Source organism: Trematomus bernacchii, unplaced genomic scaffold (assembly GCF_902827165.1).
Source record: "Trematomus bernacchii unplaced genomic scaffold, fTreBer1.1, whole genome shotgun sequence".
Lineage (NCBI taxonomy): Eukaryota > Metazoa > Chordata > Actinopteri > Perciformes > Nototheniidae > Trematomus > Trematomus bernacchii.
The window spans coordinates 11,960,288-11,973,080 of NW_022987803.1; the positions used below are offsets into that span (position 1 = coordinate 11,960,288).

Sequence of the window (12,793 nt, forward strand, 5' to 3'; positions counted from 1 at the left end):
ACAGATCAGCAAACAATGTGCGCTGGTGAGAGTCAATCACTTCCGCACTGGTAGTGTTTTGTAGATCGTATGAAAACGCAGCATTGTATCCCTCCGCTCTGTCCTCTGCAACAATCCTGCTAGCTTAAGTTCTCTTTGCACTTCTGTGTCTTTTGGGTCGTTTGAAGGGCTTCGGAGCAGGAAAAGAGACCACAAACACTCCATAATGGCGTCAATTATCCTCCGGACCGTGTTGAACAAGAAGGTAAAACATATTCATGCTAATGTTGGACAAACATTTGCTTTTCTTGGACGCTTATGCAACTCAAAATAGCTAACAATCTGGACTGCTAGCTAACAAAGTCGTTTCACACATGCACGTTGCACAGCCCACTGCTCATTTGCAAGCATTTCACTTATTAGAACTTGAACAATGAGTTTAATACCAAATTAAGTTAATTAATATTGTTTTAATTATTGCAGGTGCCCCTCCATATGGGTCGCATGTGTTACTCCTCCTCAGTGGTAAGTCACCCCCCTCACCAGCTTTCATAACTCAGCCAATCAGTCAATGAATAGGCTTGTTTGAGACGAGCTGCGGCTCGCCTCGAAAGTAGACGAGAATAGCCGATCGCAGCCGGGGGAGGTCTCAAAAAGCTCGCCTGAAGTCGGACAGCTCGGAGTCGGCTTCTTCCTCTTCTTCTTCTCTCGGTTTTTTGGCGGATTGCAAACAACTTTAAGGTGCATACCGCCACCTCCGGAGTCGGCTTGACTCGGTTTGAATTTATAAAGAATGCACAAATGTGTTTAATCGTTAATGTCAGATATGTACTAAGTAAATACATTTGTTCCTGCTCAAGATTAGATTCAACTTTATTGTTATTGCACAGATTACAGGTACTGAGACAACGTAATGCAGTTTAGCTTCTAACCAGGAGTGCATAAAGCAGTAAAGTGAAAAGTAATGTACACAATCTACAGAATAAAATATAGAATGAATTGAATGATGAAAAAACAGTGAGGGGTATGAATACACTATATGCACAGTAGCCTAGCCTAGTATGAACAGTGTGTTGTATGAATATGCTAAGATATATAAAGTATGACAACGGTAAGCAGTGCAAGTATAGTATAAAATATATAGATATTAATTTAATGATGATAAACATTGTGGAACAATGATGAGAAATGTGAATGGAAGTGGCGACGTAAAACTGACACAAAACAACACACTTTTGCCGAGCCAATGGAGAGTTTCATCTCCAGCACGGGGTAAAACCCACCAATGAGCGCTCAGCTCGAGATACCAGCGAGTCGTTTCCCATCAAGCATTTCGCTTCCGCAGCCCGTGGAGAGAAACTGCGCCGCCTCGCTCTCAAGTCTGTGGGCGTCTTTGTCCCGCGAGATTTCAACGTCTCATGTAGGCGAGCCTCCAGAGCAAGTCGGACAAAATGACTAACCATCATGCAACGCATTAGCAAGACGTTGATCGCAATTGCGCAAGTCTGCGCAGGTCTCGCTTGTCTCAAACAAGCCTAATGTTTTGTGTCCTGCACACAACACACTTCTTTCCACATGCCACGTGTTGTTGCGTTATGTAGTTAACTTAAAGTAGATGCATATTGTCATTTAAATAAGTAAAGTGTTTTTACAAATGTTTGCACAGTGTGTGAAATAACGTCACACACATTCACGTGTTTTTGTGCCATGAAACTCCTAATTGAGCTGAGACGCATCCATTTATCCATAATAACCTTCAAGACTATCGTCAGAATAAAACTGGATTGTAACCAACATTTAAAAATACACACACACACACACTGGTCCAGTCCATTTATCAGTCTGGTTCTACAGGATGTCTTCTGATGTTATTTTATTCTTTGTAAGGTGTTACTCTGTTAATAGGAAATCTGAGAATTATGACATTAAAAGCGCCCTATTATGCTTTTGGGGGTTTTCCCTTTCCTGTAGTAGTGTGTTATATGGCTTTTGTAAATGTAAATGGTCTGCAAAGGCTAAAATCACACTGCACTTACTTCCCTACTGTTAAGGAATAATTCTTCTAGATATCTAACCTTTTGCTCTGTGACGTTTTATGATCTACTCTGACGTCTGTTACCTCCTTTAAGGAAAGGCATTGGTGCCATATGTGTTGTTGTGACCGGTCAACTTGTCTGGCACGAATGGTAATTGTTGTGAGAACGCTGAGGCACTTCTTTATCGGTGTTTGTGGACTCTTAAGGTGTGAAATCTTTGAGGCCATGAGTGTCGGACGCAAGTGGTTCAGTGTTCCCAGCTGTTTAGTCTACTCCTTCAGAGATGTTGATTACTCTCTGTGAACCAGTTAAAAGGTCTAACATAGAGAGAGGCTCTTCAGAATTGACGTGGCAACTCTCCCGTGAAGTCAGACCCTCTGACTCGTGATTTGTGATGTGAATCCTCCGGCCGATACTCTGAATAAACCCATCAGTGTTTGACATAAAAAGCTCCAACTCTCACCGTGTCTCCTTCCTGAGTCGGTGACTCCCAATGCATTGCTACACAGAAGTTTCCCCCACACCTACCATATTGACATCACTATGTAACACCCGCGCTTCTATTGGCTACTAGCGCTCCAACACATTGTACGTGATAGGCTAAGGGGGCAGGACATCTCTAAGCGGTTAACCAATCGCAACAGAGCTGGCCAGTTAACCAGAGCAGACTGGGCTCCTGTTTCAGACAGAGGGTGAAAAGAGGTGCTGCAGCACAGGCAGTATGAGAAAAATAAAGAGCTTTTTGAACATTAAAGCATGGAGACATGTCACAGTGGAGGCATAAAATACTATTATGTAACCTTAAAATGAGATTAATAGGTCCCCTTTAACAAAAAAAACGACATGTGGTTGTTAACCTAAGGATTTAAGTTAAGGCATTAATCCTTAGGCCACGTTTACACGGAGACGAAAAAACGAACCTTAGTCGATATCAAAAAAGGCTTCCGTCCACACGGAATCAGCTCAAGAAACGTGTCCGTCCACGCGAGACCGCTCGACCCGATGGAGACGCTGTAGTACATATGCCGGGCCTGTAAGTGGCGTTGTACTTCCGCCACAAAATACACCAAAAGCAGCGAAGAAGACCCCCGAGCATGGTTGCCATGGTTGCCTGGTTGCCCTTCTGTTTATTCTCCGCTGTGGATTTAGCAACATGTAGTTCATGTATTTCTCCATGTCCACTTGTTGCTGATGGTTGTGGTAGAGGAGCTGTAGATTTTGCACCAACATCTGTATCATGGTCAGTAGCATCTGGAGCACGAAAGCAACCCTGTGATCTGCCATTGTTGTTATTGTTGGCGAAACACATCAGCAATGACGCGGGGGTGAGCAGCAGAGGTGGGGAGAGGCGGGGCTATGGCTTCATTGTTATCAGGAAATGATCGTATAGGGCGTACACACGGAGCCGTTTGGCCCCCCAGAGCGTTCCGTCCGCAGATCTACCCACCTTGGGAGCCGTTATCGTTTGAGGGCTCCGTTTCCGCGGTTCCGTTACGGCCTCGTGTGGACGAACCGTCCATACGTTAGAGAACTGTAGCGGATACAACCCGTTTTGTCTCCGTGTAAACGTGGCCTTAGAGGGGTATTTAAACCTTTTTTTTAGAAGCTACTAGTAGCATTGAATATTCATTGTCAAATAAAAAATAAGCTGAACCATGGAGACCCTACATATTCATTATCTATTTCCTCATGCTATAATACATACAAACTCTATACAAAACATGCACTAACATTTATACTTGCATTTAGTATAAAATAAATCAAGATACTGATTTTTATGACCAAGGTTATGTATATGCCATCGGATGTCATTCAAACTCCAACTAACAAAAGCTGCTGCCACAACCTCAACAACTTTCTACAAAGAAAGCTCATATTTTTATATGTTCAGTTATTTGTGGGTAAATACAAAAAGTAAGTGTTTTGATGTCGTAGAATGCACCCTGATTTATTTTAGTGCCCATAATGGTTCTACTTTTTTAGTATGTAGGCGATGTACTCAAAACATGCTTTGGAATTAGTGTGTCTAGTTTGTGATTGTGAACCGCTTATGTAACTTAAGCTCAGAAAGGTATCATGAAGGAATCATATATTGTATAACATTAAAATGAACTATTCACCCAACCCTGTGCATAGCAAACGTAGAGATCTAACACTTTAGAACGCCTCATTATGCTGTAGTACAGATGTCCTTAATGAACTGAGCAGTGATGTAAGCAGACAGGATGGGATTTAACCATATGCTCTCTGATCCTCTAGCCCACCACCAAGCTGCTCATTGATGGCAAGTTCATTGAGTCCAAAACCTCTGAATGGCTCGACATTCACAACCCTGTAAGTATTCATAGATGAACTATATCCAACCTGTTACAAGGCTGCAGTAACATGATCTCTCCTAAAAGCTGGTTGCAAATAACTAGGGCAACTCTGTAGTAGTAACTTATGAACATTGGGGAGAGAAAATTACAGTTTTATATCCTTCAAAAGTCCAGCTGCTGTAGTAAAGCTTAACAAGTACAAGCCTCTAGCAAGGCAGTGATGGATGATTATGGCATGCAATGTACTTTCATCACAAATAAATCAAACCTGTAAATTAATATTGATAGTTTATGTAAAACCAATGATTGACTTTCCCTGCTTGTCAAGTTGTTTTTACGGACTGTCTCCTGCTCCACAGGCCACTAATGAGGTGGTGGGACGCGTTCCCAAAGCCACCCAGGAGGAGATGCTGGCAGCTGTGGACTCGTGCTCCAGAGCCTACAGACCCTGGTCAGACACCTCCATCCTCAGCAGGCAACAGATCTTCCTGCGCTACCAGCAGCTCATCAAGGATAACATCGTACGGACATTTGTCACTTCTCCTTTTTCAACTTTGACCAAAAATTAGTGCAGGAAGGAGTCCTAAACCCGGAAATGACATAGCATTTAAGCACTTCCGGGCTCTCTTGTTTCGAAGTCAGTAGTTTTTTGATTGAGTTTTTGTTAGATTGCCAAAATAAGGTCTGTGGTTAAAACCGCTTACAAGTTTTGTTCTATGCAATAAAATACCTCAGTAAACAACCAATTAGTGAACGTCTAAAGCATTTACGTGTCTTAAAAACAACAGTTGCTAACAAGTGGCTAAATGACACTACTAAATGTCATCTTGCCGTACATGAGTTTGCCTTTAGCTTAGCGGTGGTGGCGTAAAGTTACTCGACCATCATGTAGTTTGTTTATAGCCTAATGTTACCTTTTTACTCATGGCAATTGAATTTACGCTTCAACTATTATATAAGTGGTGTTTATAGGTCAATATTATCCTGCTGAACAAAAAGTGTAAGTATCATAAAGGTTTCTTAACCCCAGATCTTATTTTCTGCAGTATTCCAAAATCCAATGGAAAAATCCCATTGCTTTGAGTTAAGAGAGCCCTTGCAATGCGGACTTCCGGGTCGGCCTTAAAGGAGAGGTGTCATGGCCATTTCCACTGATCATAATTCCATTGTTGAGGTCTACTAGAATAGATTTATATTGTGCATTTTTCCAAACTCACATTGGTTTCTCATACAGCATCTCTGTAAACTACTTGTATTCACTGAATTTCACTCTCTGCCTTTAACGGCTCGTTGTAGCTCCAAAAGCTCCAGCCCCCACCCTCCCTGTGAGCACAGTGTGCTCTGATTGGTCGGGACGTTGTGAATCGCGCTGAGCTCCTTGGAGGTGTTGTTTCCTTGTTTAGGATACATAGCGAAACACAGCCAAACTCATCCTGAGCACACACAAACTCACAGCCGAAGTAAAAACAATAAGTGTGGCTTGATATTGAGTAAGAAAAAGGTTGATAAACGCTGTGAGAATGGGTCTGCAGAGAGAATTTTGCCGCGATCCCAACTGTCTGTTATCAGCCTGCAGCCAGGGAGGAGAAATCAGCTGAGCTGCCTGCACTGTGTGTGTGTGTGTGTGTGAGGAAGTCCGTGGATTGGTCAATTTGGACCAATCAGCGGGGGCTTAACGTAACGGCTCCGCGGACGTAGCGTAACGGCTCCACGGATTGGTCCATTTCTTTCCGGGTACGGCTTGACATCATGCCGTACCCGGAAGAATCAAATGGACAATGACGTATCTCCAACGAGGCGTTTTGGGGAGGTATTTTCTGTGTTAGAGTTTTACTCGCTACAGGGTGTACTTTGAGGGTTTTTACTCTGCACACCGTTTACATGCATAAAAACCTTCATAACACACAAGGGGACGGGTAATAACCGGAAAAGTATGACACCTCTCCTTTAAATAAATAATCAATACATCACTTTTGCATCTCAATTTTACGATTCGTCTTACACGCAAGGAATAGTTTTTTTGTCTCTTTTCTTATGATTTAAAGTAACCTGTTTTCTCTTTTTAATATTCCAGAAAGAGCTGGCTAAATTGATCACCTTGGAGCAGGGCAAAACCCTGGCCGATGCAGAGGGAGATGTATATAGAGGACTCCGTAAGTAACGTGTAGACTTCCCAGTGTGCTATTGGGTTTTGATATCCTGATTAGAGTGCCTGCGGTGAATATATAGCGGGGATCCAATTCCACTGTTGAAACTGTTGTCTATAGTATCTGTGTCTCCTGATGAAAAGTCTGTATCTTTGGCAACCCTTTATTCCATCGCCTGGATGAAAGTCTGATACTAAGTGGCTGCAGGGTGTCAATTATTTGGGTGTAACTAGACACTTTCTGCCAAAGCAACTTTGACTTTTAAATTAATAATGGAGTAAGGGTTCCATTTTGGCCATATACTTAGAAGCTTACGCTGCTTTTCAAGAGGATTTCACAATGTCCAATTATAACAAAACAAGGGTTAAGGGAACAGTTTCCCTGCAGCATCGCATTGTTAAGTCCTGTTGTTACAGTGCGACTGCCTGGTTTATGTAAAGCACTTTGCAGGAACTGCTGTTAGTTGCATGCTATAATAAGATAATGTATGCGGTTCTCCTCATTCAGGTGCTCTAGTTCACTTTGGCAGACCTGCATCAACAAGAATCCTGTCGAGAAATTAAGAGCCACGCTCACTCACACATAAAGCAGATATGTTTTTCTTATTACAAGACGGAGCTGCCAAAGTATTTCTTGTACTTGGTACAGCTCCCAGTTTTGAGATGCTGAGTTAATCTGGCATGCTAATTTAGAACGTATCAGCTGAAAGACAGGCTACAGATGCAGGTTCTGCCAGGATTAGACATTCCATTTACAATACTGGGATACAATAGTGCTCGAAGTTTTCACAAGTTCTATTACAGTTTACTCACACGAAAAATGATAAATTAACAGTTCCTATTCATAAGATCCCGATGTCGATCACATTTTAGTGGTGTTATAACAGTGTAATAATGATGTACCATAGGTGTAATGCAGGTGCAATAATGGTTTAATATGGGTTTAATGTAGAAAATAGTAATCAATTAATTTTCCCAAATATTTAAATGTGATTGCCCTTTTTAGGGTTAACTAACTAGCGTTGCTATTTCAATTTTCAAAGATGGATCAATTAGTTTATTGTATATCTGTTTTTCAATAAACATTTTATTGAGTAAAGTTTAAGGAGAAAATATTACAAATGATACTTTTTACCCATTCTTACACCCCTTATACACAGTTTTAATTGTTGCAGGCCTAAAACAAACCCCTGTGTTTTTTATGTATTTCATATCTGTATATCTCTACACATGTTATTGGTTTATCCTCGCTCCTCATTTCCTCCTCCCAGAGGTTGTTGAGTATGCCTGCAGCATTCCCTCCCTCATGCTGGGCGAGACGTTACCCTCCATCTCCAAAGACATGGACACCTTCACCTACCGCCTGCCAATCGGAGTGTGCGCCGGCATCGCTCCGTTTAACTTCCCCGCTATGATTCCTCTGTGGATGTTCCCCATCGGCATGGTCTGTGGCAACACCTACCTGATGAAGCCCTCTGAACGCGTCCCAGGGTGCACTATGCTCCTGGCAAAACTGCTCCAAGACGCCGGAGCGCCAGATGGTACCCTGAACATCATCCACGGCGAGCACGCAGGTGAGACTCTGAGATCTGTGTGTTATTCAATCTAATCATATACCCCCTGGCAATATGTAGATGGGACATTTCCATATTATGTGCAGCTTATATCGGTAAGTAATTCCCGAGTGTTTGAGGATTTAAATCCCTCTATCCGAGACCTTTCTGCAAAGTTGAAGAAGAGTGGATTTACAGTATCAGTTTGTATCTTTGTGCAGCGGTGAACTTCATCTGTGACCACCCGGCCATCAAAGCAATCAGCTTTGTGGGCTCCAACCCGGCCGGAGAGCACATCTACGAGCGGGGATCCAAGAACGGCAAGAGAGTGCAGTCCAACATGGTACACTAAACCCTCTCATGAGGCTCAAGTTGTTTTTCATGATAACCCATTTATAACACTGTTCCTGTTGTAAAATACAGCATATATGGAGCACAAATAATAACCAGTCTGTTATCAAGACGACAGCTTTGTTCTTGGCTGTCAATCACTGATGCTTGTTACATATGTGCTTCGCACTCCATGTAAGAAGATTCCTTCAAAAACATGTCCTACATTTCTCATTCCAGGGTGCCAAGAACCATGGTGTGGTGATGCCTGATGCCAACAAAGAGAACACCATCAACCAGCTGGTGGGGGCTGCGTTCGGAGCAGCTGGCCAGCGCTGTATGGCTCTCTCCACCGCCATCTTTGTAGGGGAGTCTCGCGACTGGCTCCCAGAGCTGGTGGAGCGCTCCAAATCCCTGCGCGTCAACGCAGGTAACTTCATTGGAAACTGTGTCAGCGCAAAAAAGTGTCTTTGATACTATTTTTATATTTTCTGTTCTTGTTTGAAATGCAAATCAAAAGGCAAACTATTTTAACATGATACTGCCCTTTTTTTTGTGTCCTGAAGGTGATCAGCCTGGAGCCGATGTGGGTCCCCTGATCTCTCCTCAAGCCAAAGTCAGGGTGGAGTCTTTGATCCAGAGTGGGGTGGATGAGGGAGCCAAGCTGCTGCTGGACGGGAGGAACACCAACGTCAAGGGATACGAAAATGGGAACTTTGTGGGACCCACCATCCTGAGCGGTGTTTCGGTGAGATTTGGCAAAGGATGCAACATGGCTGCCTTTTATTCTGTTATAATATAAAGTTATATGATCAAATACACTGCCCCATTATCCCAGCATGACATTTTGTAAGTTATAAGAACATTTAAATAAAGAGGAGTTTAATAGGAGCCTAAGGACTTCAGTGTAAAATGCACTTTGAAAACCTCTTCCTACTCCTCTTAATGTGTTGATAAAACATCCTAAAGTCTGCACACACTGGCGTATTATATACTCTTAATGATGCCTTCAGGAGTTGTCGTGGCAGATGATTTTAGATGCCGGACGAAACTCTGTTGTAATCATTCTGCTGCTCCTTCCAGCCGGCCATGAAGTGCTACACAGAGGAGATCTTCGGACCGGTGCTTGTTGTCCTGGAGGCGGACACTCTTGACGAGGCGATTGCTTTAATCAACAATAATCCCTACGGCAACGGCACCGCCATCTTCACCACCAACGGAGCCACAGCGCGCAAATACACACACGAGGTGGACGTTGGCCAGGTGAGAGATGCCTCATGTATAAAAGGACACTAGAGATTGATTCACACTCTTAACAGACGGTCACCTTTCCTGTTGTTATTTCAGTCCTCAGTGAGTCACCTTTGTGAGACTCTTGAGTAAACAGTTAAGTGTGGGTGGTATTCTGTTTTTAAAAACAGGAAACAGACATAGAGTAAATTGTTTTTATATAAAGTGTGAATATTTATTGGATCATCTTGATGGCTCAAAATAAAGTGTGATACAGAAGTCATGAAGGTGAAACACCCAATTCAGATTTTTCTCACAGATCATCATTGTGTCGCCCAATGTGTCAAACCAAGTTTCACGCATTTTTTGTGCCATATAAAGAATAGTCTCACCATTTTTAAAGTCCATTTCAAAACATTATGCAAATGCTCATATGTTATTTTAACCTGTTACGCACCATCCCCCCGGTACCGGGCGGATAAACGCGTCATTTGCAGGAAACAACGTCTAAGGAATCTTACTATTTAATAAACTATGAATGTTTTATATCCATGTAACGGGAAGAAACTCAGCTAACTGATCTTTTTATTTTTTTTTCTCCAAAAAAACCCCACAATGCTAACACTCAGCCTCTGAATTAGCCACGAGCGAAAAAATGTAACCTATCTTTGCACCTAAACTCACAATAACTCTCTTATTACTTATCCTAGATGCACAGCCAACCCCTCGTTTTGCATCAGCTGGAGACACAGAATCTGGGGGTGCCCACCTCAACACTCAGTGATAAACATTTGCGACGCTATAAACGCAATGCAGCATGCATCATAACATGTGGAGCTAGGTAGCTAGAAACGCTGGCATGGCTTACCTTGATCAAAACTGGTCTTCAATGGCATTAAAACGATAAAAAAACGATGCTCCAGTTAATCCATAGGTTAATCCAATGTGTCTGTGTCCTCTTTGAAATGATTTCTGATAATCCATAAGCAATAAAACTGCTTTTTCGTTTCCAAATGTCAGAGCTAGAGATAGGTCCACTCTGCTGCAAACTTGCATGCGCGCAGCCCTCACCTTTTCTCTTCACAACGTGTGTGTGTGTGGGGGGCCTCCCCCTTCGATTCTATTGGCTCTAACGGTCAGAAAGAGGTGTCAACCATCAAAATCGACCAAGGGGGGCCAGAGATATGGAAAAAAAAACATTTTCACCCAAATCACCTCAGAGGTGGGGTGGTTTTGGCTAAACCTCTCTAAAAACAAATGTCACTTGTTTTGCATCAATCTTGATACAGGGTACTTATTATATGTTGTACTTTGGATTCCTAAAGCTTTTAGTCTACTAACCCATCATCCAAGGGTAGTTTTCACTATCTGTAAAAAAGAATTTTTGGACGGACACTATAATTTACAGTTTTTTACTATGTAAAATCTGAATTTTCTTTAAAATAAAAAACATCTATATTGATTCTGACACTTCTACATCCAACTCACGGATGTAACCTTGCTTTGATAAAAGAAATTATTCATATAACCCTTTTAGAAGTTAAGTTGTAGTCATTTGTTTTGGGCATGTCATTTTCGAGCCTGAAACATGAAAAACAGGCTTGGTGCTTAACAGGTTAAGAGTTTTTACTTGCATTCAGCCCATCTCTTCCATTATAGGATTGTTAGGAAGGACATTTGTGATGGGGTCTATTTAAATAAGGATGGACTACATCAGGCAGAGACTTTTAATGTACGTATGGGCATTTGCGTAATTTGCGCCCCCAACTAGTCTAATTTGTACCGCAAAGGTTTCATAATGAACCGAAAATATTTTGACGCTTCTCGACGAGTGGACATGCTGGCCATGACCCTTATCCTGTACTCAAAAACGGATTCTGTCTTGTTTACCATGCGTTCTTGGGTGCCCACTTTTAAAAAGAGTCATCGGAATGAATATTAATTCAATGTGTTTATTGTCACAGTTAAAAACTATAAATGGTTTGACTCTGTACACTGTAATCAAAGAATAACACCTGGCTGTTAAAAATCCTGTTTCTATTGTACCCCAGAGTAGTTTTGATTGGTTATTAATGTGTGTATGCTTTACTTGACAGATTGGTGTGAACGTGCCCATCCCTGTCCCCCTGCCCATGTTCTCCTTCACTGGCTCCAGAGGCTCATTCAGAGGAGACACCAACTTCTATGGCAAGCAGGTAAATAACAAAAGCAGTCTGTCATGTGTAGGATCATTAAAATACTAAAAAATAAATAAAATGCATGTTCTCTGTCCCTTTACCACCAGGGCATCTCGTTCTACACTCAGATCAAGACTGTGACGTCGCAGTGGAAGGCTGAAGACGCCACTGTGACGAGCCCAGCTGTTACCATGCCAACCATGGGACGCTAAGATGACAGCACATCTGGCATAACCTTCAGTGACTTCTCAAATGCCTTGACAAGAAGCCTGTGGCGGGGATTGGAAAAGAAAAGTGTTACATGTCCTTTTTTGAGAAATGTTCACTCTGGGGATTTTTAGTCGGTGATTGTTTTAACTTTTGACATTGGGGACAATGTTGTTGCACAAACACACAAAAATGCAAATTACACCTCGTAGGCAGAATATGAGCTGCACTAATGCAATGAATGGTGTTGTGATTCTCTTCATGGGTTTGTCAATGTTCTATCATGGGACGTATGTACTCTGGTGTCATATTTCTTAAAACCCACAGTAGAAATTAAAAGGATCAAGCGTTCTTCCTTTAAACAGTCTGCAAATGTCTTCCACCATTATCCTCTGTGGTTGTTTTAGCTTGTTCTGTTTATCAGAGCGTTATGTAGATACTTGAAAAGTAGGTTAAGGTCAAGCCATTGATACACTAGAACGAGAGCTCTGTAAGACTGAAATAATGGTTGTAGTTCTTGTCCCTCTAAATGTGTATCCTACTGTCCAGTGTAGGCACTAACGTGTGTTTTCTGTCTGTTGGCTAGAGATTCATGATTTTGTACTGTATTGTCATATTTTTGAAAGGTATACAAAATAAAATGTAAGTGTTTTACATGACATGAACTTGATATCTGATATTCCCTATAAACCATTGTGATGAAATGGTATGTGCTGGACATATTTTCATCTGAAGTATTTAAACTTTTCTTCTTGATTTTATAGGTCTGGAGGTTTAAGATTGAGAGATGACAGCTAGGGGTTTTTAGAATGAAGTT

At 41.9% G+C, this 12,793-nt stretch overlaps 1 protein-coding gene across 1 annotated transcript; it reads left to right on the forward strand.

Moving 5' to 3' along the window:
* The first annotated feature begins 25 nt into the window (after nucleotides 1-25).
* LOC117498539 (methylmalonate-semialdehyde dehydrogenase [acylating], mitochondrial-like) lies at nucleotides 26-12,685 on the forward strand. The gene is made up of 12 exons (XM_034150698.1): nucleotides 26-244; nucleotides 463-504; nucleotides 4,275-4,349; nucleotides 4,693-4,854; nucleotides 6,408-6,486; nucleotides 7,751-8,053; nucleotides 8,254-8,375; nucleotides 8,603-8,792; nucleotides 8,929-9,110; nucleotides 9,446-9,625; nucleotides 11,689-11,787; nucleotides 11,877-12,685. Exons 1-12 carry the CDS (start codon nucleotides 206-208, stop codon nucleotides 11,979-11,981), a joined length of 1,578 nt encoding a protein of 525 aa, XP_034006589.1. The 5' UTR covers nucleotides 26-205; the 3' UTR covers nucleotides 11,982-12,685.
* The last annotated feature ends 108 nt before the right edge of the window (nucleotides 12,686-12,793 follow it).